Raw genomic sequence first — 23255 nt, forward strand, 5'->3', positions numbered from 1 at the left:
TATAGGTATAAACGAGAGTTAAAACCTTTTTATCTAGTATATCTTAAAAGACAGAGAAAGATTGATGTAAAATTGGAGAAACATTTAACTTTTGTCTCGGTATGAATGATTAACGGTTACATATGTGATGTCAGTAAAGTAACACTAACTATCCATTTCGTGATATGTAAATGCATATAACTATTACAAAAATCACGAACAGTGATACATAAGCCTGTTAGTGGAGACATGTCACTGATTACCTAGAATGACATTTAAAACTGTAGGTTTTGTACCATGCATTGCCCGAGGGCATAATCCTTTTATGTAATGCATTTATAATAAAGTAATGCTTGAAGTTTTGTCATAGAGAGGTGTAAGAGGTCCTCACTTATCTTTTATCCAGGGACCTTTCAGCAGTTCGTAGTGGGTAAATATATATACTACCTTAATTTTTTACTTACTAATACAAAAAAATGTGTGTGTGTTTGTAAATAATACGCTTTCCAAGAAGGCATATCAGAACACTACCTTTGCTCTTATTTAATAGTTTCTATTTAATATTGTCAAAGAAATATGCGTTTGGAATTGTATGGGTCATAGCGAGGCTGGAGACAAATGTTTACCTTAATAGGTCATCCTGTTTATTTTACGTTATGTACGCTATATGTACATAAATACCTACAGTATATCTGAGATGTTTTTGGGAACTGTTACCTGGTCGTGACATGGTGACAATGTATTTTTTTTCGTAGATAAACACGTGGACACCGGCATGCAAACATCACGACAAAATAAAGATAATGAAATACCGGTAACAATCATTTCGCTGAATAAATTGGACTCTGAAGGAAACAGAATGCCCCCTGTTAACTCGATAAAGGATGTCAAAATAGCAACAACATTATTGACAACAGATCCGGACCAAATGGATAAAGATGATGATCTGGTGGCTGGAGGAAGAGAGTTCTTCATCGACAGATTATTTGATAAAGGCAAGGACTTTGTTTTAAAGCACAAAAAGAGATTTAAACAGATCGTTTACAGCGTGCTACTACTTCTGTACATAGCGTATGTTGTCTACTCCCTCAGTTTCCGGTTTGGAGATGAAGGGGCTTGGAGACTACTGATTTGTACCATGTTATTAGTGGTGTATCTCGGCTGGGTGATCATCAAAACCTTATCCGGGTACCAGTCATTTAAAAAATCTCTTGGATCGAAGAATCCCGAATCTATTACGAAGGCAAAGAAAGTAATACGATGGTGAGTATTGTCTCGTTAATATTTTGGATATTGATAAACTACAATGCAGTTATGGTTATCCAACTTACAGTTTTTGTAGGTTAAGCCATCCTGCACTGTTGAAGTTAACTAGCTAATGATTTACATATTATTATTGCATATTACCAATAGATATTCATATATATATTTTCAAAGCTGGATAGAAAATTTTCTTGTTATACTCCAACTACTGTACCATTTTAACAGCATATAGGCAAGTTTAGACCACTGTTCCTAGTTGAACTCTTCACTGATTTTAGAACGGCGCCGAAATTACCAACAATTCTACCATGTTTGCTATGTAACGCCAGTTTTGATTGGTTAAAAACCATGTATTATTTTCCAATAACCCACGCTCGTGCCAATAATACACGCTCGTGAGTCACGGCTGTTACAATTTTAAATATCTAATATTCACCTATTTCATAAAAGGTTACTACAGCCGAGTGGGCTAATGGGTTCGTCTTTCAATATATTTTTATCACGACGCGAGTTCGAATCCCACGGAGGCCCCCACTTTTTAGGGCTTTTCACTTTGTGGTGAGATTTTGTTCTGTTTCTTCTTATTATTATTCTTCTTCTGCATTTCATTTTGTAGAAACTGTAACGCCAAACTGGTTAAAGTTATTCAGATTTCTTTTTCAGCCTTTATTATAGAATGATTTGAAGGGGTGCAGGAAATAAAAATTAAGTAGGTCGAAAAATCCAAAATGGCCGCAATGACGTCAAATTTATTTTGCTTAAATGGCCACAACTCAAAAACGGTATGAGGTTTAAAACATTCAAAGGTATATTCATGTAGGATTTACCTGGGGCCAACTTTCACATAATTACGGCTTTGAGGTTAGAGGTCAAACAAAAAAGCTCGCTGGTGGTCAAAGTTATGCTATTTTTAGAATTTTTTCTTTTTTTACTATTTTTGAAAACTTCTTCTACAAATCAATAGAGTATGTCATTCCGATGATATTGATACCTTCGGTGTCTTAATATCACTTCCGGTTAATGTAGTACGCCATTTTGAAAATTTCCCTATATATTCTATATTAAAAATCGTTTTACATTTCAAACTTTTTCTCAAATTCCACCAGTGCGACTCAGCACAAACTTTGATAAAATGACAAGGAGATAGTACTGACCAAGTCTCGTTATCTTGTGGTCAGTCCGAAATCCAATATGGCCAGCATGACGTCATGTATTGAAAAGTTTAAAATGGCCATAACTAAAAGAAATATTCTTCTACACATGTCATGTAATTATGTTATCTGTAGATAATTCCTGGAGCTAACTTTTTGCTACTAAAAGTTTTCAGGTCAGATGTCAAATAAAAAAAGTTTGCTATGGTGTCAAATATGTCTATTTTTAGAAAATCTTCATTTTTCAATCTTTTTCAAAAAATCTTTCAAAGTATGATGCAGTATGTCATTCTGATGATTTTGATGTCCTTAGTTCTTTGGTAACATTTGTCGTTAACGCGGGACGCCATTTTGAATATTTCTCTCTCTATCTTATGTATGCCTACAACTCACATTTTAAGTTTCTTCTCAAATTCCACCAGTGCGATTCAACATAAAATTTGACAAAATGGTTATGAGATGGTACTGACCAAGTCTTGTTATCATGGGGGTCGATCCACAATCCAATATGGCCGCCATGACGTCATGTATTAAAAAGTTTAAAATGACCATAACTAAAAAAGGATTTATTCTAAAGTGGTGATATTCTTATGTTATTTGTAGATAATGCCTGGCGCTAACATTTATTACAAAAAGTTTTCGGGTCAAAGGTCAAATAAAAAGGTAAAATATGGGGTTAAATTTGTCTATTTTTAGAAAATCTTCATTTTTCAATCTTTTTCCAAAATTCTTTTGAAGTATGACGCAGTATGTCATTCTGATGATTTTGCTGTCCTCAGTTTTACAGTAAAATTTGCCGTTAACGCGAGATGCCATTTTGAATATTTCCCTTTATATGTTTTGTATTTTAAAAATCAAAGGAGTTGGGCGAGGGGAGATAACTTGTACAATGTGCTGTATGGGTTATCTCCCCTCGTCCAACTCCTTTGTTGAAACGTTTCATCTCAGATGCCAGATTAATTCAAAACTAGAATGTGGATGACCTATCCAGTGTTCTAAAATAGATTTTTTACGTTTGGAAATACCAAGCCTTTAGGTCATTTATGCTAAGTAGGTGAAAAGCCCGTCAAATTGTTAGCCAACAATTTTTAGTTTTTCTTTTTTTTTATCCTTTTTTTTTTAATTTTCAAAATCAATGCCATATGATAGATGCTCTTGATCGTAGTACTGTATTGCCTGTATATTTCATCAACAAATAATGCAATACTCAAGAAATAAATTACAAGGTTTTCCCGGGGTTTCTTTGCTGTTTTTCTATTAGAAAGAGGTCGATCTCAGAACTAAACAGTACATGGTAGAATAGAAATAATCAACTTTGACTCCTGTATTGTTGCAGGATATACAACTCGGACTCGGATAATTTGCAATTTTAATTAATAACTCAGGCCTGCGGCCTTCGTTATTAATTTAATTGCAAAATATCCTCGTCCTCGTTGTATATCCTGCTATAATACACGAATCATCGTTAATTATTTCTTAAATAACACGATGTGTGACCATTCTTCCAGATCCATTTTTCAAACACTAAATTCGAATTCAAATGATTTCACCTTGCCTTTGGCAACCAAAATCAAACTTAATCGTGGAAGCATTATAATGTTCATATGTTTGGAAGATGAAAATTTTATAACCGTTAAAATGCTGTCAACTGACTTACCTGTAAACTATGAAATTGGGAATATTGATCCTTTAATATATTTAACTGTTGCCTTTAGTCATTTCCTTAGTCATTTCCAGCTGATATAGACAGGCTTTTCTTTTTATTTCTATTGCCTGTGTTTCACGTGAAGTTTTATTAATGTATGCCCCCAGCAAAGATAGATAGGGTCACGCCCTGGGCTTCAATCTCTAGCACAATTAGTGCCCTCACACAGGGGAACTATACTGTAAGGGTTAGATAGCCCTGGGATCAGTCCCTAGCACCATAGGTGTCCTCACACAGTAGGGCCGAACTGCTAGGGCTCGGGAGCATGCCAGGGCTAGAGACCCATGGGGTCATCCCCTTGTGCCCTCACACCGGAGGGCTCCCTTTCAACGCTTTCTCATCTTTTAGAGTATTCTATTTTATATTATGTGTTTTATTTTCAAAGTCGGACGCTATTCTTAATTCTATATATTTTCCCCGTGTTGTTTTAATATGAATAGCTTGTATGCGAGTAGCTGACAGTATTTGATCGATCACTGTCACATGTGTTTTATCAGTAGTAAGGGATACAGATACACAACGGAGTTAGGATATTAAATATCTTCACGTTATTCACTGTGGTACATACAATTTCATGATGTTTATTAAGATCTGTTATTGAAATTCTGCTTAACAACCAATAATTGAAGTGATAATCATATTTTTATTAATACATATATACTTGCCCCGACATTTCTCTCCTCGAGGTGAAAAAATCGTCCGAATTATTGCGGGAAATTTACTATTAAAAAGTACGTTCCGTTCCCAAAATGGGCTTCCGGAATCGGAATCCGAATTTCCGGACTGGTGAGTACAAATAACGTTACGGAAATCCGTTCCCGTGCTATTCCGTCCGGACTGTGAGTTATCCGGACTATCGGCGTCCGGATTATCGCGGGTCCACTGTACATTCTTTTAAAAAGAAGTCTGCAAATTGGGAATTGGAAAGTTCGATTTGATATCGGCAATTCTATGTTACATAACTACATGCAGACTTCTAGTTCGCTTTCTGTCAAAATAAACCAACAAACAAATAAACAAACGTGAAAGCGTTCAAAGATGTTTAATAATATCGATAATACGATTGATTGAATGATTGTTAACTATGTGATTTGTATGTCATCTTTACAAATCGGAGCTACTTTAGACGAAGTTAGCACTCAGAATTTAGAAATAGTTTGTACTCTGAAGAAATAAGGTTCTTAATACGATAATTTAAATCTATATATATATACCTATCAAAGTTATTTACCTTTTTACTATCACAGGTTCCAACCAAAACGTATGGTTGTCTTTTTTTATTTCATTACATAACTAAAATGAAATGTGTGTTCTGTATTCATGTCTTACAGAAAAAGTCGATTTGCTTTTTACACTGATACAACAAAACCAATGGCAATATCATATCTCTTCCTTACACAACTTTTTTTTATCATATTAAACGTTTAAAGACGGGGTTTACTTGTCTATATGTTTATATAAACATACCAAACTATCCGTAAAACCTTAATTATTTCGCTTAGGGCGTTGTATTTCGTGGTGTTGACGCTCATCGGAGTCTACATAGGACTGACAGTTGTACAGACGAGACCTCGAAACCTCATCTCCCTCGGCGGAATCTTCGTCTTTATCCTCATCCTCTTCCTCATGTCAAATAACAAGACGAATGTAAGGTGATATATAACGCTGCAATGTTAGCTTTGAATCACATGCACATGCGTCAACAATAGGTTATGTCCACTACGATAGAGAAACAAGTAAATGATAGAATGAAGCATGAAGTATGGATTCGCAATGGTGACAGCTTGTCGAATAATTAATACACAGATAATATTCACTTTATCCTTTCTGTTGTGAACCTACATTGCAATTTGCAAAGTGCACCTGGCTGTAATGAAACAGTAACATCAAATCCAGCTTTACGTACAGAGTGAACATGATATATTCTCTTATTGTTGGGAATGAAAGATAATACAGGAAAACGATAGTCCATACAACAGAAAAATATCATAGGTGTTACGCTTGAATCCATGCAATGCACATGTAAAATGATAAAGCTCACACAAGTGGAGCAAGAATAAAATGCAGATTATTTATTTATTTATTCGATATCAGTGCTCTTATGCCATATATCATACAATAAAAATACACAATACATAGATACAGTATATAAATTTGATACATTAATGTATTGTTTACATCATCACAGATAAAATGGCACACAGTGTTTTGGGGGTTGTCCCTCCAGTTCGGCTTTGCTCTGGTCATCCTCCGGACAGAATGGGGTATCGGCGCTGTGCGCTGGGTAACCGACAGGTTTATGGAATTCATAGCTTTCTCCGACAATGGCTCAGCGTTTCTTTTCAGTGAAAAGTACAAGGAATTTGATATCATATTCAAGGTGAGTGGTAAATGGAAACGTAAAAACATCTCGATAATTTGTATTTATTCTATCATCTAAACGTTTCTGTGTTAATACTGTCATTAACGACATAACTGTTGCACTTTTATCTTAATTTTATGTCATCGAATAATTGAAAATGTACATATGATAAGTAATATCTCATTAAGGCGCGTATAACAAGCAGTAGCTCTTCTGTCACTTTTTAATTTTAATCAATCTAACCTCAACGAAACCAAAAATGGAGATTCTCAGCCAAACGTACAAATAAGTTATTCCAAGAATGCAGGTAAATATCTATATTCTTTATTCTATAAAAGATTTTCTATAAAAGGTCCGTAAAGACTGCTGTTACAAAATAACCCTGAAACATAGATGCGTTTCACTACAAAATGTTACAATATGGTAATCAGCTATATTTCGATACTGAGTACACAAGGTTCACCTTGATAACAGATACACGCCAGTGATTCCACAAAATATAACATCAACGATCATAGAGAGGACAACCTACAACGGAACAGCGTGCAAAAGCACTGTAGTTGTGTTTTGCACGGTGTTCCGTTGTAGGTTGTCCTCACTGTAGTTGTGTTTTGCACGGTGTTCTGTTGTAGGTTGACCTCTGTGGTTGTGTTGCACGCTGTTCCGTTGTAGGTTGTCCTCTTTGTGGTTGTGTTTTGCACGCTGTTCCGTTGTAGGTTGTCCTCTCTGTCGTTGTGTTTTGCACGATGTTACGTTGTATGTTGTCATCTCTGTGGTTGTGTTGCACGATGATCTGTTGTAGGTTGACCTCTGTGGTTGTGTTTTGCACGCTGTTCCGTTGTAGGTCGTCATCTCTGTAGTTGTGTTTTGCACGCTGTTCCGTTGTAGGTTGTCCTCTCTGTGGTTGTGTTGCACGCTGTTCCATTGTAGGTTGTCCTCGTTGTGGTTGTGTTACACGCTGTTCCGTTGTAGGTTGTCCTCACTGTAGTTGTGTTTTGCACGGTGTTCCGTTGTAGGTTGACCTCTGTGGTTGTGTTGCACGCTGTTCCGTTGTAGGTTGTCCTCTTTGTGGTTGTGTTTTGCACGCTGTTCCGTTGTAGGTTGTCCTCTCTGTCGTTGTGTTTTGCACGATGTTACGTTGTATGTTGTCATCTCTGTGGTTGTGTTGCACGATGATCTGTTGTAGGTTGACCTCTGTGGTTGTGTTTTGCACGCTGTTCCGTTGTAGGTCGTCATCTCTGTAGTTGTGTTTCGCACGCTGTTCCGTTGTAGGTTGTCCTCTCTGTGGTTGTGTTGCACGCTGTTCCATTGTAGGTTGTCCTCGTTGTGGTTGTGTTACACGCTGTTCCGTTGTTGGTTGTCCTCTCTGTGGTTGTGTTTTGCACGCTGTTCCGTTGTAGGTCGTCATCTCTGTAGTTGTGTTTTGCACGCTGTTCCGTTGTAGGTTAACCTCTGTGGTTGTGTTGCACGCTGTTCAATTGTAGGTTGTCCTCTCTGTGTTTGTGTTTTGTACGCTGTTCAATTGTAGGTTGTCCTCTCTGATGTTGTGTTTTGCACTCTGTTCCGTTGTAGATTGTCCTTTCTGTGGTTGTGTTTTGCACGCTGTTCCGTTGTAGGTTAACCTCTGTGGTTGTGTTGCACGCTGTTCAATTGTAAGTTGTCCTCTCTGTGTTTGTGTTTTGCACGCTGTTCAATTGTAGGTTGTCCTCTCTGATGTTGTGTTTTGCACTCTGTTCCGTTGTAGGTTGTCCTTTCTGTGGTTGTGTTTTGCACTCTGTTCCGTTGTAGGTTGTCCTTTCTGTGGTTGTGTTTTGCACACTGTTCCGTTGTAGGTTGTCCTTTCTGTGGTTGTGTTTTGCACGCTGTTCCGTTGTCGGTTGTCCTCTCTGTCGTTGTGTTTTGCACGCTGTTCTTTTGTAGGTTGTCCTCTCTGTCGTTGTGTTTTGCACGCTGTTCCGTTGTCGGTTGTCCTCTCTGTCGTTGTGTTTTGCACGCTGTTCTTTTGTAGGTTGTCCTCTCTGTCGTTGTGTTTTGCACGCTGTTCCGTTGTCGGTTGTCCTCTCTGTGTTTGTGTTTTGCACGCTGTTCCGTTGTAGGTTGTCCTCTCTGTCGTTGTGTTTTGCACGCTGTTCTTTTGTAGGTTGTCCTCTCTGTGGTTGTGTTTTGCACACTGTTCCGTTGTAGGTTGTCCTCTCTGTGTTTGTGTTTTGCACGCTGTTCCGTTGTAGGTTGTCCTCGTTGTGGTTGTGATTTGCACAATGTTCCGTTGTAGGTTGTCCTCGTTGTGGTTGTGTTTTGCACGCTGTTCTTTTGTAGGTTGTCCTCTCTGTGGTTGTGTTTTGCACGCTGTTCTTTTGTAGGTTGTCCTCTCTGTGGTTGTGTTTTGCACGATGTTACGTTGTAGGTTGTCCTCTCTGTGGTTGTGTTTTGCACGCTGTTCTTTTGTAGGTTGTCCTCTCTGTGGTTGTGTTTTGAACGCTGTTCCGTTGTAGGTTGTCCTCTATGTGGTTGTTTTGAGCGCTGTTCCGTTGTAGGTTGTCCTCTCTGTGGTTGTGTTTTGCACGCTGTTCCGTTGTAGGTCGTCCTCTCTCTGGTTGTGTTTTGCACGCTGTTCTTTTGTAGGTTGTCCTCTCCGTGGTTGTGATTTGCACAATGTTCCGTTGTAGGTTGTCCTCTCTGTGGTTGTGTTTTGCACGCTGTTCTTTTGTAGGTTGTCATCTCTGTGGTTGTGTTTTGCACGCTGTTCTTTTGTAGGTTGTCCTCTCTGTGGTTGTGTTTTGAACGCTGTTCCGTTGTAGGTTGTCCTCTATGTGGTTGTTTTGAGCGCTGTTCCGTTGTAGGTTGTCCTCTCTGTGGTTGTGTTTTGCACGCTGTTCCGTTGTAGGTTCACCTCTATGGTTGTGTTTTGCACGCTGTTCCGTTGTAGGTTGTCCTCTATGTGGTTGTGTTTTGCACGCTGTTCCGTTGTAGGTTGCCGTCTCTGTGGTTGTGTTTTGCACGCTGTTACATTTTAGGTTGTCCTCTATGTGGTTGTTTTGAACGCTGTTCCGTTGTAGGTTGTCCTCTCTGTGGTTGTGTTTTGCACGCTGTTCCGTTGTAGATCTTCCTCTCTGTGGTTGTGTTTTGCACGCTGTTCCGTTGTAGGTTGTCATCTCTGTGGTTGTGTTGCACGATGTTCTGTTGTAGGTCGTCCTGTATGTAGTTGTATTTTGCACGCTGTTCCGTTGTAGGTTAACCTCTGTGGTTGTGTTGCACGCTGTTCCGTTGTAGGTTGTCCTCTATGTGGTTGTTTTGAGCGCTGTTCCGTTGTAGGTTGTCCTCTCTGTGGTTGTGTTTTGCACGCTGTTCCGTTGTAGGTTGTCCTCTCTGTGGTTGTATTTTGCACGCTGTTACGTTGTAGGTTGTCATCTCTGTGGTTGTGTTTTGCACGCTGTTCCGTTGTAGGTTGACCTCTCTCTGTGGTTGTGTTTTGCACGCTATTCCGTTGTAGGTTGACCTCTCTCTGTGGTTGTGTTTTGCACGCTGTTCTGTTGTATGTTTACCTCTGTGGTTGTGTTTTGCACGCTGTTCCGTTGTAGGTTGTCCTCTATGTGGTTGTGTTTTGCACGCTGTTCCGTTGTAGGTTGTCGTCTCTGTGATTGTGCTTTGCACGCTGTTACGTTGTAGGTTGTCCTCTATGTGGTTGTTTTGAACGCTGTTCCGTTTTAGGTTGTCCTCTCTGTGGTTGTGTTTTGCACGCTGTTCCGTTGTATGTTGTCCTCTGTGTCGTTGTGTTTTGCACGCTGTTCCGTTGTAGGTTGTCCTCTCTGTGGTGGTGTTTTGCACGCTGTTCCGTTGTAGGTTGTCCTCTCTGTGGTTGTGTTTTGTACGCTGTTCCGTTGTAGGTCGTCCTCTTTGCGGTTGTGTTTTGCACGCTGTTCCGTTGTAGGTTGTCCTCTCTGTCGTTGTGTTTTGCACGATGTTACGTTGTAGGTTGTCCTCTATGTGGTTGTGTTTTGCACGCTGTTCCGTTGTAGGTTGTCATCTCTGTGGTTGTGTTGCACGATGTTTTGTTGTAGGTTGACCTCTGTGGTTGTGTTTTGCACGCTGTTCCATTGTAGGCTGTCATCTCTGTAGTTGTGTTGCACGCTGTTCCGTTGTAGGTTGTCCTCGTTGTGGTTGTGTTACACGCTATTCCATTGTAGGTTGTCCTCTCTGTGGTTGTGTTTTGTACGCTGTTCCGTTGTAGGTTGTCCTCTTTGCGGTTGTGTTTTGCACGCTGTTCCGTTGTAGGTTGTCCTCTCTGTCGTTGTGTTTTGCACGATGTTACGTTGTAGGTTGTCCTCTATGTGGTTGTGTTTTGCACGCTGTTCCGTTGTAGGTTGTCATCTCTGTGGTTGTGTTGCACGATGTTTTGTTGTAGGTTGACCTCTGTGGTTGTGTTTTGCACGCTGTTCCATTGTAGGCTGTCATCTCTGTAGTTGTGTTGCACGCTGTTCCGTTGTAGGTTGTCCTCGTTGTGGTTGTGTTACACGCTGTTCCATTGTAGGTTGTCCTCTCTGTGGTTGTGTTTTGCACGCTGTTGCGTTTCAGATTTCCCCCTCTCTGGGTATGTTTTACAGGCCGTCCCTTGTTCCATTGCAGGCTGTTCCTTCGGTTATCGTGTTTTGTGCCGCCATTGCTGTTTTATCCTACCTTGGCGTTTTGGCCTTCATCATTAAAAAATTTGGTGGTTTCCTTGGTTACTGTCTCCAAACTAATCCTGTCGAGTCCATCAATGCTGTAACCAACATATTCATGAGTGGTGTAAGTGTACCTCAGGAAGAATCCCATTTTAAATAACGCTTAAACCTCAAATACACAAGATTCATTGATTTGTATAGTTACTGAAAATAGTTTAAATATATATTCTAGTTACAGGTAATACTTGTGTATAGAAATATTTGATATGGCACAGAAATTGAAATTAAGTCGATCATGATCACTATAGATCGAGTCCCTGATGATCATCAACGAATATATAGACTCGCTCACTACATCCCAGATCTTCTGTATCTACACGAATGGAGTGTCCTCGATAGCTGGATCTACACTCATCGTTTTTGCTAATTTCGGGGTAAGTGTGCTACACTAAGTTGGATACGGACGCTGTCTCTCTTGAGGTCATGCTGCAAATTACAATAATTTATCAATGCTCCTCTGCATACACATCGAGCATACATCTAATGTGTAAGGCATCAGGTTTGTTTGCAATATGCATATCTACGTACTAATTTTTTTTTTTTTGGGGGGGGGGGGGGGGGGGGGGGGGCGGGTGAAGACACCCTCTGTTGTGCTTTGGATATTTTGATGTCAGTGCTCTTTAAAATTTGTGTGCGTACGTTGCTGAGATAAAACAAAATTTTCTTTGTAAACGGTAAAGCATTTTTAAAGTCGTGTACCGCATCTTTCCAAAACAGATTTGCAAGGTTTTAATCTTAAATCCTAACAATAAACATTGCAAAATTACAATTAAAAGAGAAAGAATTTAAGTGTCTGTAAAATACAGATACACTACACTATTTACCTTTTATGAAATTGAAGGCTTTGCAATATGACGTTATAAATCTGAGAACTAATGTAACGACAACGGATTCACCAGGCACATGAACGAACTCCGAACTTTATATCACAAAGATATTTAGTATTCCATAAACTTACCTAGCCTAAAACCACGCAGTTTCATGAGTGCCGAACTTCAAATCCCAAAGACATTTTATTCCATTAAATTTTCTACTCAATAACCACACAATTTAATGATAGGAGAGCTGAACTTGATATCCCAAATAGATGTAATATTCCATAAACACAATTTCATTTATTGTCATAAAGGTAATGTATATTGTGGAATATATACCAGAATTGTCCAATGCCGTATGGGTATATCGGTTGTTATGATGCGGACGTTGTGCCTCGTAGATGATCCGTCTATGCATACAACCTCTTGTTAATATGAATGCACATTCTAGCTGGTTCATTAATTATGGAATAAGATGTGTTTTTCTTGATTCTAACACACGTCCCAGGTTCCTGTCGAGTACCTCCTGACGGCCTCAGTGATGTCTGCCCCAGCTGCCCTGGTGGCAGCGAAAACGGCGTATCCATCAGAAGAGAGCAACTCAGCTGGTGACAGAAAATGTAGCATTGTGAATCGAGGGTACATTTGAATTGTAGAACATTAGATTACATTTTTCTTGTTTACATTTTGCATTTGTTATAAATGTTGGTTTTGACTTGATTAATTATCTTATATAATATTTACAACATAAGCAAATTTGAATCTGATTCCTAGTATATTTGACACAATTAAACAAAATTATACGAAGCAAGGGGAGATTTTGATGATCAAACTTTGCATTGCCCTTACTTCTTCTTTTTTAATTTCATTGACCTTCTTCAAATCATAGTTAAACTCGCTTAGTACTTTAAAAAAAAATTAACTTTACATGTTTGACACTTGTACTGTCTCATGAATAACGTTTAAAAGACTGTACTCTCAATTATGTAACTCTGACCGATGAACAAAACATTATCTTCGACAACATTACTCAACCTACATCTGTATCACTCTTTATAGAGGCCCAGACAGTTTAATACAAGCCCTGTCGAAAGGAGGCATGCAGGGTCTACAACTTATGGTGAACGTCCTCATCAACCTCCTCATTTACATATCCCTCTTCGCTTTCGTCAATGCGGCTATCACGTGGTTTGGAGATAGAGCGGGAATTGAGGAGCTCACACTCCAGGTGAACAAGCCCGTTCATTAATGTCAATGTTTCGGTTCACAATGATCTGTCCCCGGTTTCGTTAGCATTCCTTAACTTAAAATTTTCCATAGGAAAGAGAGCATTACAGAATTACAGGAAATAGCTTTGAATAAGATTTTTTCTCGTTAAATCAAAATAATCTTTACTAAGGGATTTCCTCAAGTTATGTTGCTACTGTTGCATGATGGTATTTTTTTAATGATATTTGTAATTATTTTGTGCTTGAATAACCGCGAAGTTAAGATATGTTTCATTCTGACTATGGAAGAAAACGGCTGAAATTAACCGAAAATCTTACTATGCCACAACTGGTGTGTGTTTTATTATTTATTTTAGTTCTTTTGATGAATTAACGTATTTTCACGTGCTTTCAAATCGGTTATGTTTAGTGATCTCATGATTTGGTCCTATTATTTTCCATCTTAGAGAACGACATCAATCTATTTACTTTGGATGCCGTATCTTTGATTTACAATATACTAAATTTATGTATTATATGTATATTATTACAAAATATCACGTGAAATCTAAAAAATACACAGACTATATAAATATATTTCTCACTTAATTTCAGAAAATATTTTCCTATATACTTTGGCCACTGGCATTTATCATGGGAATCGATGCTATAGATTGTCTGAAAGTTGCTGAAATGTTGGGAGTGCGCATGTTTGCTACCTTAGCCCTCAGCTACATACAGATGGGATCATACTTCAATAACAAAGACCAATATAACAAATACACGGCATTATACAACAACACAGTGCTGACCTCTAGCGGTGATATCTTCCTCCCGAACTGGAACGAAACATTGAAGAATGGAATTCTAACGGTAATACTTAAAACAGGGATGAATGGATTTTGCTTATTGATTTATATAAGATAATTTTTTTTTATTTCACAATAATACGTACCGACTCCCTATTTTAAGGTGGAAAATCAAAACATCACAGTGATTGGTAGATCATTGAATTACATCACGATATCAAGCAATGATATGCTAACCCAATACATTAATATTCATTAACGACATAAAGTTGTTTTAGAACAAATTTCAACGTCATACTCTGAATATATATAATGTGTTTTAAAACTTTCAATTTATGATACTAAAGTGTGCGTGCAATCGGAAGGAATTCGCGAAAGATAATTTCCATTTATGGGAAAACGCCACCATACATCACAGAAGTCACTCAAGACTTAGATTGATGTCATCCAGTGATTCAGTGATTAGTTGATATATACCACTAGACATTTCGTTTTCCCAATTTCAGGACCGCTCAGAACTAATAAGTACTTATGCTATGTGTGGGTTTGCCAGCTTGCCATCAGTTGGGATTTCCCTTGGATCATTTGCAGCCCTAGCTCCAACCCGATTTAATGAATTATCGAAGATGGCCTTAAAAGGAGTGATAGCTGGAACCATAGCGAGTTATATTACCGCTTGTGTCGCAGGTATGTTTCCTACTCGTCTGTACTGTCGGTACAGCAGCTGGAGCCTTAGGTATTTACTTTTACCTCTTGTGTCACAGGTAAGTTTCCTACTCGTTTGTATTGTCGGTACAGCAGCTGGAGCCTTAGGTATTTACCTTACCTCAAGTGTCACAGGTAAGTTTTCTACTCGTTTGTACTGTCGGTACAGCAGCTGGAACCTTAGGTATTTACTTTACCTCTTGTGTCACAGGTAAGTTTCCTACTCGTTTGTACTGTCAGTACAGCTGCTGGAACCTTAGGTATTTACTTTACCTCTGTTGTGTTTTTTCTATCAAAGAGTCAGAGACCGCCATGTTGCCATTAAAGATTTTTTATTGACTACCCATAATGCCCTGCGTGGCATAGTTTATCAACACAATAAAAGGATCCGGATGCAGTCCGGAATTACAACTGTTCATTACAACAACATTCCTCCACCCTGGCTTTGTTTATTCCACATTTCAATGGGTCATTAACAGAATTACTGTTCATTGTCACACTGTCTATTTGATTAGAATTACTAATGATAAAGTCCACTTTAACAGTAAACAATTCAAAATACTGAAAACATTGAACACAATTATCATTGATTATATCTTTGATATAGGACCTTAGGTCCTGTAATTACACTGGGGATTATTATGCCCCGAGCACAAGTGTAACTATGCCCTAACTCAATATTTCACAAAACCATCACACTTCTTTGGAGTTCATGCATGTCTCCTTGGATTAATTCGCCGAATGGGAGTGTTCACCGTGGATTTCTCAGGTAAGTTTTCACAGACGTTGGATTCACTGGTGGTCTGCTCTACCGGTACATCACTGCTAGAAGTAGGTGGAATAGTTTCCTTGGGTACTACATGATTGTGTGTCGGGCGAGATTGGGTAACAGTAGGTTCGCTCTCGATGATGTTCGGTTGGATGTTAGAGTCTTTCAGCTGATCAAGATGGCGTCGCCAAAATACTCTTGGAGCAACCTCGACACGATACGATACAGGACCTGTCTGAGAACTGATTGTTCCAGAGGTCCACGATGGTTTGCTCGATCGATAGTCTCTGATCGCGACTGTCTGTCCCGATTCGAATGCTCGTTGAGTTACATGCCTTTTCTCAACCATTTTACCCTGAGAATCTTCAACATGGCGTTGTAAATTGTACACAAATTACGGCCCATGAAAAGTTTTGCTGGCGTTTCATTGGTCGTTGTGTGTGGTGCATTTCTATATGCCATTAAGAATTTTGATAGTTTCTTGTTAATTGAACCAGAGTCCTTGGCGCTGGAACGCATGGCCATTTTGAATGATTGCATCAATCTTTCTGCAAGGCCATTTGTAGCGGAATGATATGGCGCTGATGTAATATGTCGAATACCGTTGGATTTTACAAAGTTCCGAAATTCCTCTGGGACAAATTGAGGACCATTATCGCTAACGATCTGTTTCGGGATTCCATTCCTGGCAAAAATGGTGCGTAAGACCTCGATGGTTTTCTCAGAAGTGGTTGTCTTCATCTGGACAACCTCTGGCCACTTCGAGTTGGCGTCTACCATTACAAAAAACATCGATCCGAGAAATGGTCCTGCGAAATATATGTGAACGCGACTCCATGGCTGGGATGGCCATTCCCACGGGTGTATCGGAGCCGCAGGTGGTGCATGTTTCACATTTTGACAACCATTACAACTTCTGGTCATTGATTCAATATCCTTGTCAATACCTGGCCACCATGTGTAGCTCCTGGGTAAAGCTTTCATTTTCACCACGCCGATATGTCCCGAATGCAGTTCATCGAGCACTCGTTTACGTAGCCTGGGTGGAATTATCACCCGAATTCCACACAGGAGACATCCTTGTTGTACAGTCAACTCGTTTCTCCTGGTGAAATAGGCTTCCGTCTCGCTATTACGATTGTCTGGGTTCCAACCCGACATAACACATTCATACACTGATGACAATACTTGGTCTCGAAGTTTGTCATGTCTCACTTGGTCGTGCGTAACCGGAAGTGTCTCAAATTGCGACAAGTTCAACAATGCCACAGCACCAAGTTCTTCTACTTCCGTCTCGCTCTCTGTCCTCACCGGCATACGCGAAAGACTGTCTGCGTTACAATGTCGCTTTGTGTTTTTGTACTCGATCGCGTAATCGTATTCTGCGAGAAATAAGGCGTATCGCTGCAGTCGTGCTGCCGATGTCGTCGATATCCCTTTACGCGGATTAAATATGGATACTAAGGGCTGGTGATCTGTTATCATGGTGAAGTGACGTCCAAATAAGTATGTGTGAAACGGTTTCACTGCCCACACTATTCCCAAGGCTTCCTTGTCAATTTGCGCATAATTTCTTTCAGCTTGATTCAAGGAACGTGATGCGTACGCGATGGGTCGCTCACTTCCATCAGCCATAACGTGAGATAGTACAGCCCCTAATCATTTCGGAGAAGCATCACTTGCTACTCCCAGCGGTAGTGTTGGATCATAATGTGTCAGCACTTCCTTCGATGTGACCATACGCTTGACCTCCTCAAACGCATTTTGACATTCCTCATTCCATTGCCGCTTACAGTCCTTCTGTAACAACTGATGTAATGGGTGAAGTGTTGCTGAGAGGTTTTTCTTAAACCGACCATAGTAGTTCACGATTCCAAGAAATGATTGCAGTTCTGTAGTATCTGTTGGTTCAGGAGCCTTTAACACTGCCTCAATTTTTTCTTGTGTTTTGTGAAGCCCCTCACTGTCAATTTCATGTCTACAGAAAGAAATTCAGTTCTTGAAAAATTCACATTTTCTAAATTTGCCCTCAGACCGTACTGTTGAAGACTTTCCAACACACAACTCACATTCTGAAGGTGTTCCCCAGTCGTCTTGCCCGTAGTGACCATGTCATCAATGATGCATTTTACTCCTGGTATACCTTGTAAGATTGTGTCCATTGTTCTCTGCCAGATGGCTGGCGCTGAGGCAATACCGTACACTAGACGGTTAAACTGGTAAAGACCCTTTTCCGTGTTGATTGTCAACAAATGGCGTGATTCTTCATCTACGTCCATCTGAAGGTATGTCTGTCTTAAGTCCAACTTAGTGTAGTGCTTCCCTCCAGCAAGCGCTGCGAAGATATCCTCAATTCTCGGAAGAGGATATTGATCAATCTCTAAGACGGGATTGACGGTAACTTTGAAATCTCCACAAAGACGGATTTCCCCAGATTTCTTGACCACTGGCACGATAGGAGTCGCCCACTCACTATAGTTTACCTTGGCTAAGATACCATTCTCCACAAGATTATCAATCTCGGCTTCGACCTTTGGACGAATAGCATATGCTACAGGTCTTGGCTTACAAAATTTCGGTGTTGCGTCATCCTTCAGGTTAAGCTTGGCCTTGACCGTTCCTAGGTCATCTCCAAATACATCCTTGTATTTGTCCAAAATTGTTTGTAGTTGATCAGGTGGTTTGGTGTGTTCCGCAATATCACCTGTCTCGCGATGTTTTTCTTCGTGCCTTACTGACACAGATTTGATAGAAGGCCAGTCCAATGTAATACTTTTCAGCCACTCGCGTCCGAATAGCGTTGGTCCACCTTTTTGTACGACATACATAGGTAAATTTTTACATTGTTCATTGTACTCTACCTTCATATCCGCCACACCTAATGGCTTCAGTCTCTCACCTGAATATGTCTTTAAACACACATCAGAATGTGTCAAGGTCTTCAACCGCCCTGGAAAGTGATTCTCAAAGGACTTCTGTGACATGACAGTGTCTAATTCCATTTCAACCTCTACACCGTTCAACTTTGGCTTTAATATAATAGCATCATGTTTTGTCTTTGTAACCGACATAACTTCCAGAGATGCTATATAATCATCATCAGTCTCTTCTATAACCATGTGAACCTTGTTTCCCTTCTTTTGTTTACAAACCTTTTTACAGTGTCCAGTTTTGTGACAAACAAAACATTCTTTGTCCTTGAAATAGCATTGGTTTGGGTGATGTAAACCATTACAACGAAAACATTTTTTCTTTTCCTTTGGATAAGATTTCGGATACTGTTTTGTTGAAACTTTATGGACAAGTGCTGTGGCTCCAGTTATTAATTCATGGGCATCTCGAGCTGCTGTCTCTATGGCTAAGGCTATAGTGCTTGCGGTATCGAGAGTCAATGTAGCCTCTGATAACAGTTTCTTTTGTATCTGTTCTGATCTCAAACCACAGACTAAATGGTCTCTTAACGAATCATTCATGTTATCAGCGAATTCACAATATTCAGGTAATTTCCTAATTGCAGCTATGTACTCACGAATACTTTCTCCCTCTCTCTGTTCTCTTTTGTGGAACCTGAATCGTTCAGCGATGACCAAAGGCTTTGGGCTCAGATGATTTTTCAGTATGGTTACTAAGTCGTCAAATGTTTTTGTAGCAGGTTTATCTGGTGCTGTTAACCCTCATCATTACGGATATGTCGACCCGCCGACTAAACTCAATAACGCTGGGATTTTCTGTGCATCTTTAATACCGTTACAAACAAAATATTGCTCTAGACGTTCACTGTAGCTGTCCCATGTTTCAATGGAGCTATCGAAAATGTCCATACGACCTATCCTTCATGCCATGATGAACTATATAAATATTGGAGCACAAGAGTTGAAAAATTTCCCAAAAACACGTGGTTTTACAGTGATCGAGAAAAGTCAACACTGACAGTTTATTTTGACGTCCTGGCGTTAATTACACACTAGTTATGAGTTCTTTTCTTTATTGTATGAGTCCGTTTCATTCCTCGTCGCCAGATATGTTGTGTTTTTCTATCAAAGAGTCAGAGACCGCCATGTTGCAATTAAAGATTTTGTATTGACTACCCAAAATGCCCTGCGTGGCATAGTTTAACAACACAATAAAAGGATCCGGATGCAGTTCGGAATTACAACTGTTCATTACAACAACCTCTTGTGTCACAGGTAAGTTTTCTACTCGTCTGTACTGTCGGTACAGCAGATGGAACCTTAGGTGTTAACTTTACCTCTTGTGTCACAGGTAAGTTTTCTATTCGTTAGTACTGTCGGAACAGCAACAATAATGATCTACAGGGACGAATGAACAGTTTTTAACCAGCAAGTGGAAGACAAATGCTTAGACTTATGTAGATGTATGTCTGCTTGCTTCATATATGTTGAAAGATAGGTCGGCTGCATCTTGCAGTTTTTAAATTACCATACTTAGCTCTTCAGATCGTCTCATATGGTATGATATTTTGGGAGTTATAGTCAGTTAAATGATATGTTTTGTGTTTGACGCTAGACTTCTATGCCAATATATTAAGAGCAGTGATATTTCAAATATTAGTTTTTAATTTAACTTTTATTTCGTTTTCAGGATTACTGTTTTCCTGATGAGTATTACAGCTGGTAAAACAAGATTGTGTGTAATCTGAAATAAGAAACCAACGGCGCTCACGCTCTCTATCAATCAACCATTACTTTTCTACAGTAAACACGCATGGAACAGTTGCTATTCCTTTCGTACTACAATGCATATTATTATTATTTCTTTCTTTCTTAAGAGTGACATACTAGATTTGACAAATAAAGTACCGAACTAGGGAAACTAGAGGAAGGGATCGACGTGGAGTATTGGCAGCACACAGGTGCCATTTAATATGAAAGATGTATCCTTGACATTGATATACTAAACGCACAATGATATCATATATCTAAGTACATATTGGTATACTTTATATGATCACATAGCAACCAAGTCTGCCTGGAGGTAAAAGGAGACATAAAAGCACATTATTGTTTTAGCAACCAGTCTTGGTCTTTCCTAACCGCCGGTGGAGCATACAACCGCAGCTGCCATTTTGACGTTTACAATGTATTATTAAATTTCAGGCCTTCACGTACCCAATGGGTTTCCTTGGACGTGACCTTAAGTTGATCTTTGAGTAGTGCAAGAAGACGTTCTAGGTACATATCTAGCCCAAACAAAGACACGGCGGAGAACAAAAGTATATTTATGGAGTACCGTACCGTTAGTGACGTCTGTTTGAAGATGTTATAAATCTTGACAGATCTGCAGATGTTAGTGTAGGCCTCAGAAGTCTTAATATTTATCTTACTTGATAAGCAATCGCGAAGAACTATGCAACCGATAAATGAAAAAAAAAAAACGACCATGTCCATGCTTGGACGACTATCTTTGTGCTTATTCCTACTGTGTGGTGGTGACAGTTTGATCCGAGTTTGGTGTTCTGGGTGGATGTTCTTGGTATTTGGGTGAAATCTTCACCCCAAGAACCATGCTCTCATGTCAACAAAATCTCGCCCAAGGACGCCACTGTTACAGCTAAATCGGCTGGAATACAATGGTGTCAAGGATACGTGTCGACACAGTGCACGTGCCGGGACTCGAGCTAGCGAGCCTTTGGTCACGTAGTCATGCGTCCTACGACGAAACCACCGTGACTCCTATTGATCTGGTTTGTTTTGTTTAACGTCCCATTAACATCCAGTGTCATTTAAGGACGTGCCAGGGTTTGAAGGGGGAGGAAAACCGGAGTACCCAGAGAAAAACCACCGGCCTACAGTCGGTACCTGGCAACTGCCCCACGTAGGATTAGAACTCGCGACCAAGAGGCGGAGGGCTAGTGATAGTGTCGTGACACATTATCCACTCGGCCATCGTGTCTCCTATTGTCTCTCGCTGTGACAGAGCACCAGCTAACACGGGACTACGTTGTTCCCCTGTAGATATTACGGTTGCCCATAGTGCATTAACCGACAATAACAGCAGTTCACTTAGGTGCAGTGTGTACTTAAAAGATTTATACAATACATCACGCGTCAAATTAACATGAACTATGTACCGTTGTTTAATGCTACGAAAGATAACATGTATACAAAACGCAGTTATATATTCTGCCTCATTATTCAGAGCACGTATTTCATTTAACGTCAAATAGCACAAGTAGAAAGATACAAATCCCGATACATGTCCTATATTACAACTCCTCCTATTTCATGGGATACTATGCTTTGGATACACATGGTAAACACTATATCAAACAATATATTAACTTATTGTGTTGCATGTATCCAACGCAATAATGAATTCAATGCCATAGCATATAGCGAACATATTATCTAGTATTGTAAATAATGTACAATGTATCGGAATAACTGTATAGTATTTTCCATACAATATATCAGCTTGATAGTATAGTGATAATAAAAACATTTTTCGGCTCAACAGTATTTATTTTTAAACCACAGTCTTCAATATCACAGCTCAGTAGTAAAGTATTTCAAATTAAACAATCTTTCAGTGCAACAGGGTAGCATTTATTAATGGCCATATACCTATTTCATTTGAGGTATTAAACAATACTAGATCCCTGACATGTCATAGAGGGTCACGCAATATGTCCGTATCGAAAAGTGAGCTCAACCCGAGTGTGACATTAATACTGATTTACTCCTTATATGGTCTTAAAATTGCAAGATACACATCATTTTTATATTAAGAAACTAATGTCACCTTTATCGATTGAGGAGTTCATGAGGTTATTTGTGGAGGGAAAAAAAGTGGGAAATCGTGACCTTTGACCCTGTAGCTTTGAACGATGACCATCCATTAAATAAAATAAATCTTAGCCCATTCAAAGTCTGTGATCTTTGGCAGGATATTTCCGGTTCTACTTTTAATAAAAACAACATTGACCTTGGGATAAGGTACTTTTGAAGCCTTTGGGCATATCCGCACAGAAAAAATAACTTTCCGGGTTCAAAGACAATCTTCGGAAACGAAAGTGCTTTATTGTGACAGTATAGCTTCGTTACTATTTAGTACCAAAGACATTGATATTCGAAACTTTATGTATACCTTTCTCAGCATATCCTCATCTGGTATTTCAGAAAGGTTGGCACTCTGTAAGGATATTTCCTGATTCGATTCTAAGTAACAGCAACCTTGACCTTGACATTAGAAGTTTCAAACTCACATCTTTGCATCATAGAGTATCACCATGTGAAGTTTCGGAAAGTTAAACAAAGCTCAACCTATAGGTAATCAGACGAAAGGTTACTGTGTTCACCGTAGGACCCGCAATCATAATTAACAAATACAAAATGTAAATGAGACAGGCTGTCTATACGATGTTTCAAGATTTAATTAGTTCAACTTCATTTGTGTTAATAAACTTATTCAATACATTATACATATAATCAATGCTCGTAGGATTTCCGACGACAGTTTCAAAAAAGGTTGATTAAAGATTTGAATTTTACCTTATAAGCCTGTTTGTTTTTCCTATATCAATATTTGAAGCTGTATAATATACATACCTAGTTGTATGATATAGGACATTGAAAATAGATTGTACAGGTAATTAACCATGATTGCCGATGGGTCTTAAAACAACACAAAACAAGGAACATGACAAAAAGTGAGCGTTGCATCAACAACTACTCGCAGGAAGGGACAAATAGTAATATATTCCTATTCAATCACCTTGATGTTTGTATGCAATTAATATACATCTGTT

General features: G+C 39.2%; 1 protein-coding gene across 1 annotated transcript; it reads left to right on the forward strand.

The window, feature by feature from the left end:
* Positions 1-744: 744 nt before the first annotated feature.
* On the forward strand, positions 745-23002 carry LOC117343250 (uncharacterized transporter HI_0519-like). Its single transcript, XM_033905594.1, has 10 exons — positions 745-1242; positions 5601-5745; positions 6287-6478; positions 11084-11245; positions 11430-11555; positions 12505-12635; positions 13056-13224; positions 13820-14077; positions 14520-14700; positions 20090-23002. Exons 1-10 carry the CDS (start codon positions 755-757, stop codon positions 20104-20106), a joined length of 1869 nt encoding a protein of 622 aa, XP_033761485.1. The 5' UTR covers positions 745-754; the 3' UTR covers positions 20107-23002.
* The last annotated feature ends 253 nt before the right edge of the window (positions 23003-23255 follow it).

Source organism: Pecten maximus, chromosome 15 (genome assembly GCF_902652985.1).
Source record: "Pecten maximus chromosome 15, xPecMax1.1, whole genome shotgun sequence".
Lineage (NCBI taxonomy): Eukaryota > Metazoa > Mollusca > Bivalvia > Pectinida > Pectinidae > Pecten > Pecten maximus.

Excerpts from the sequence above, each read along its gene's own strand:
- LOC117343250 (XM_033905594.1), top strand. The coding sequence starts at position 755 with ATGCAAACATCACGACAAAATAAAGATAATGAAATACCGGTAACAATC. Across the intron at positions 13,225-13,819 it reads TTGAGGAGCTCACACTCCAG|AAAATATTTTCCTATATACT; the intron begins GTGAACAAGCCC and ends ACTTAATTTCAG. Across the intron at positions 14,078-14,519 it reads TGAAGAATGGAATTCTAACG|GACCGCTCAGAACTAATAAG; the intron begins GTAATACTTAAA and ends TCCCAATTTCAG.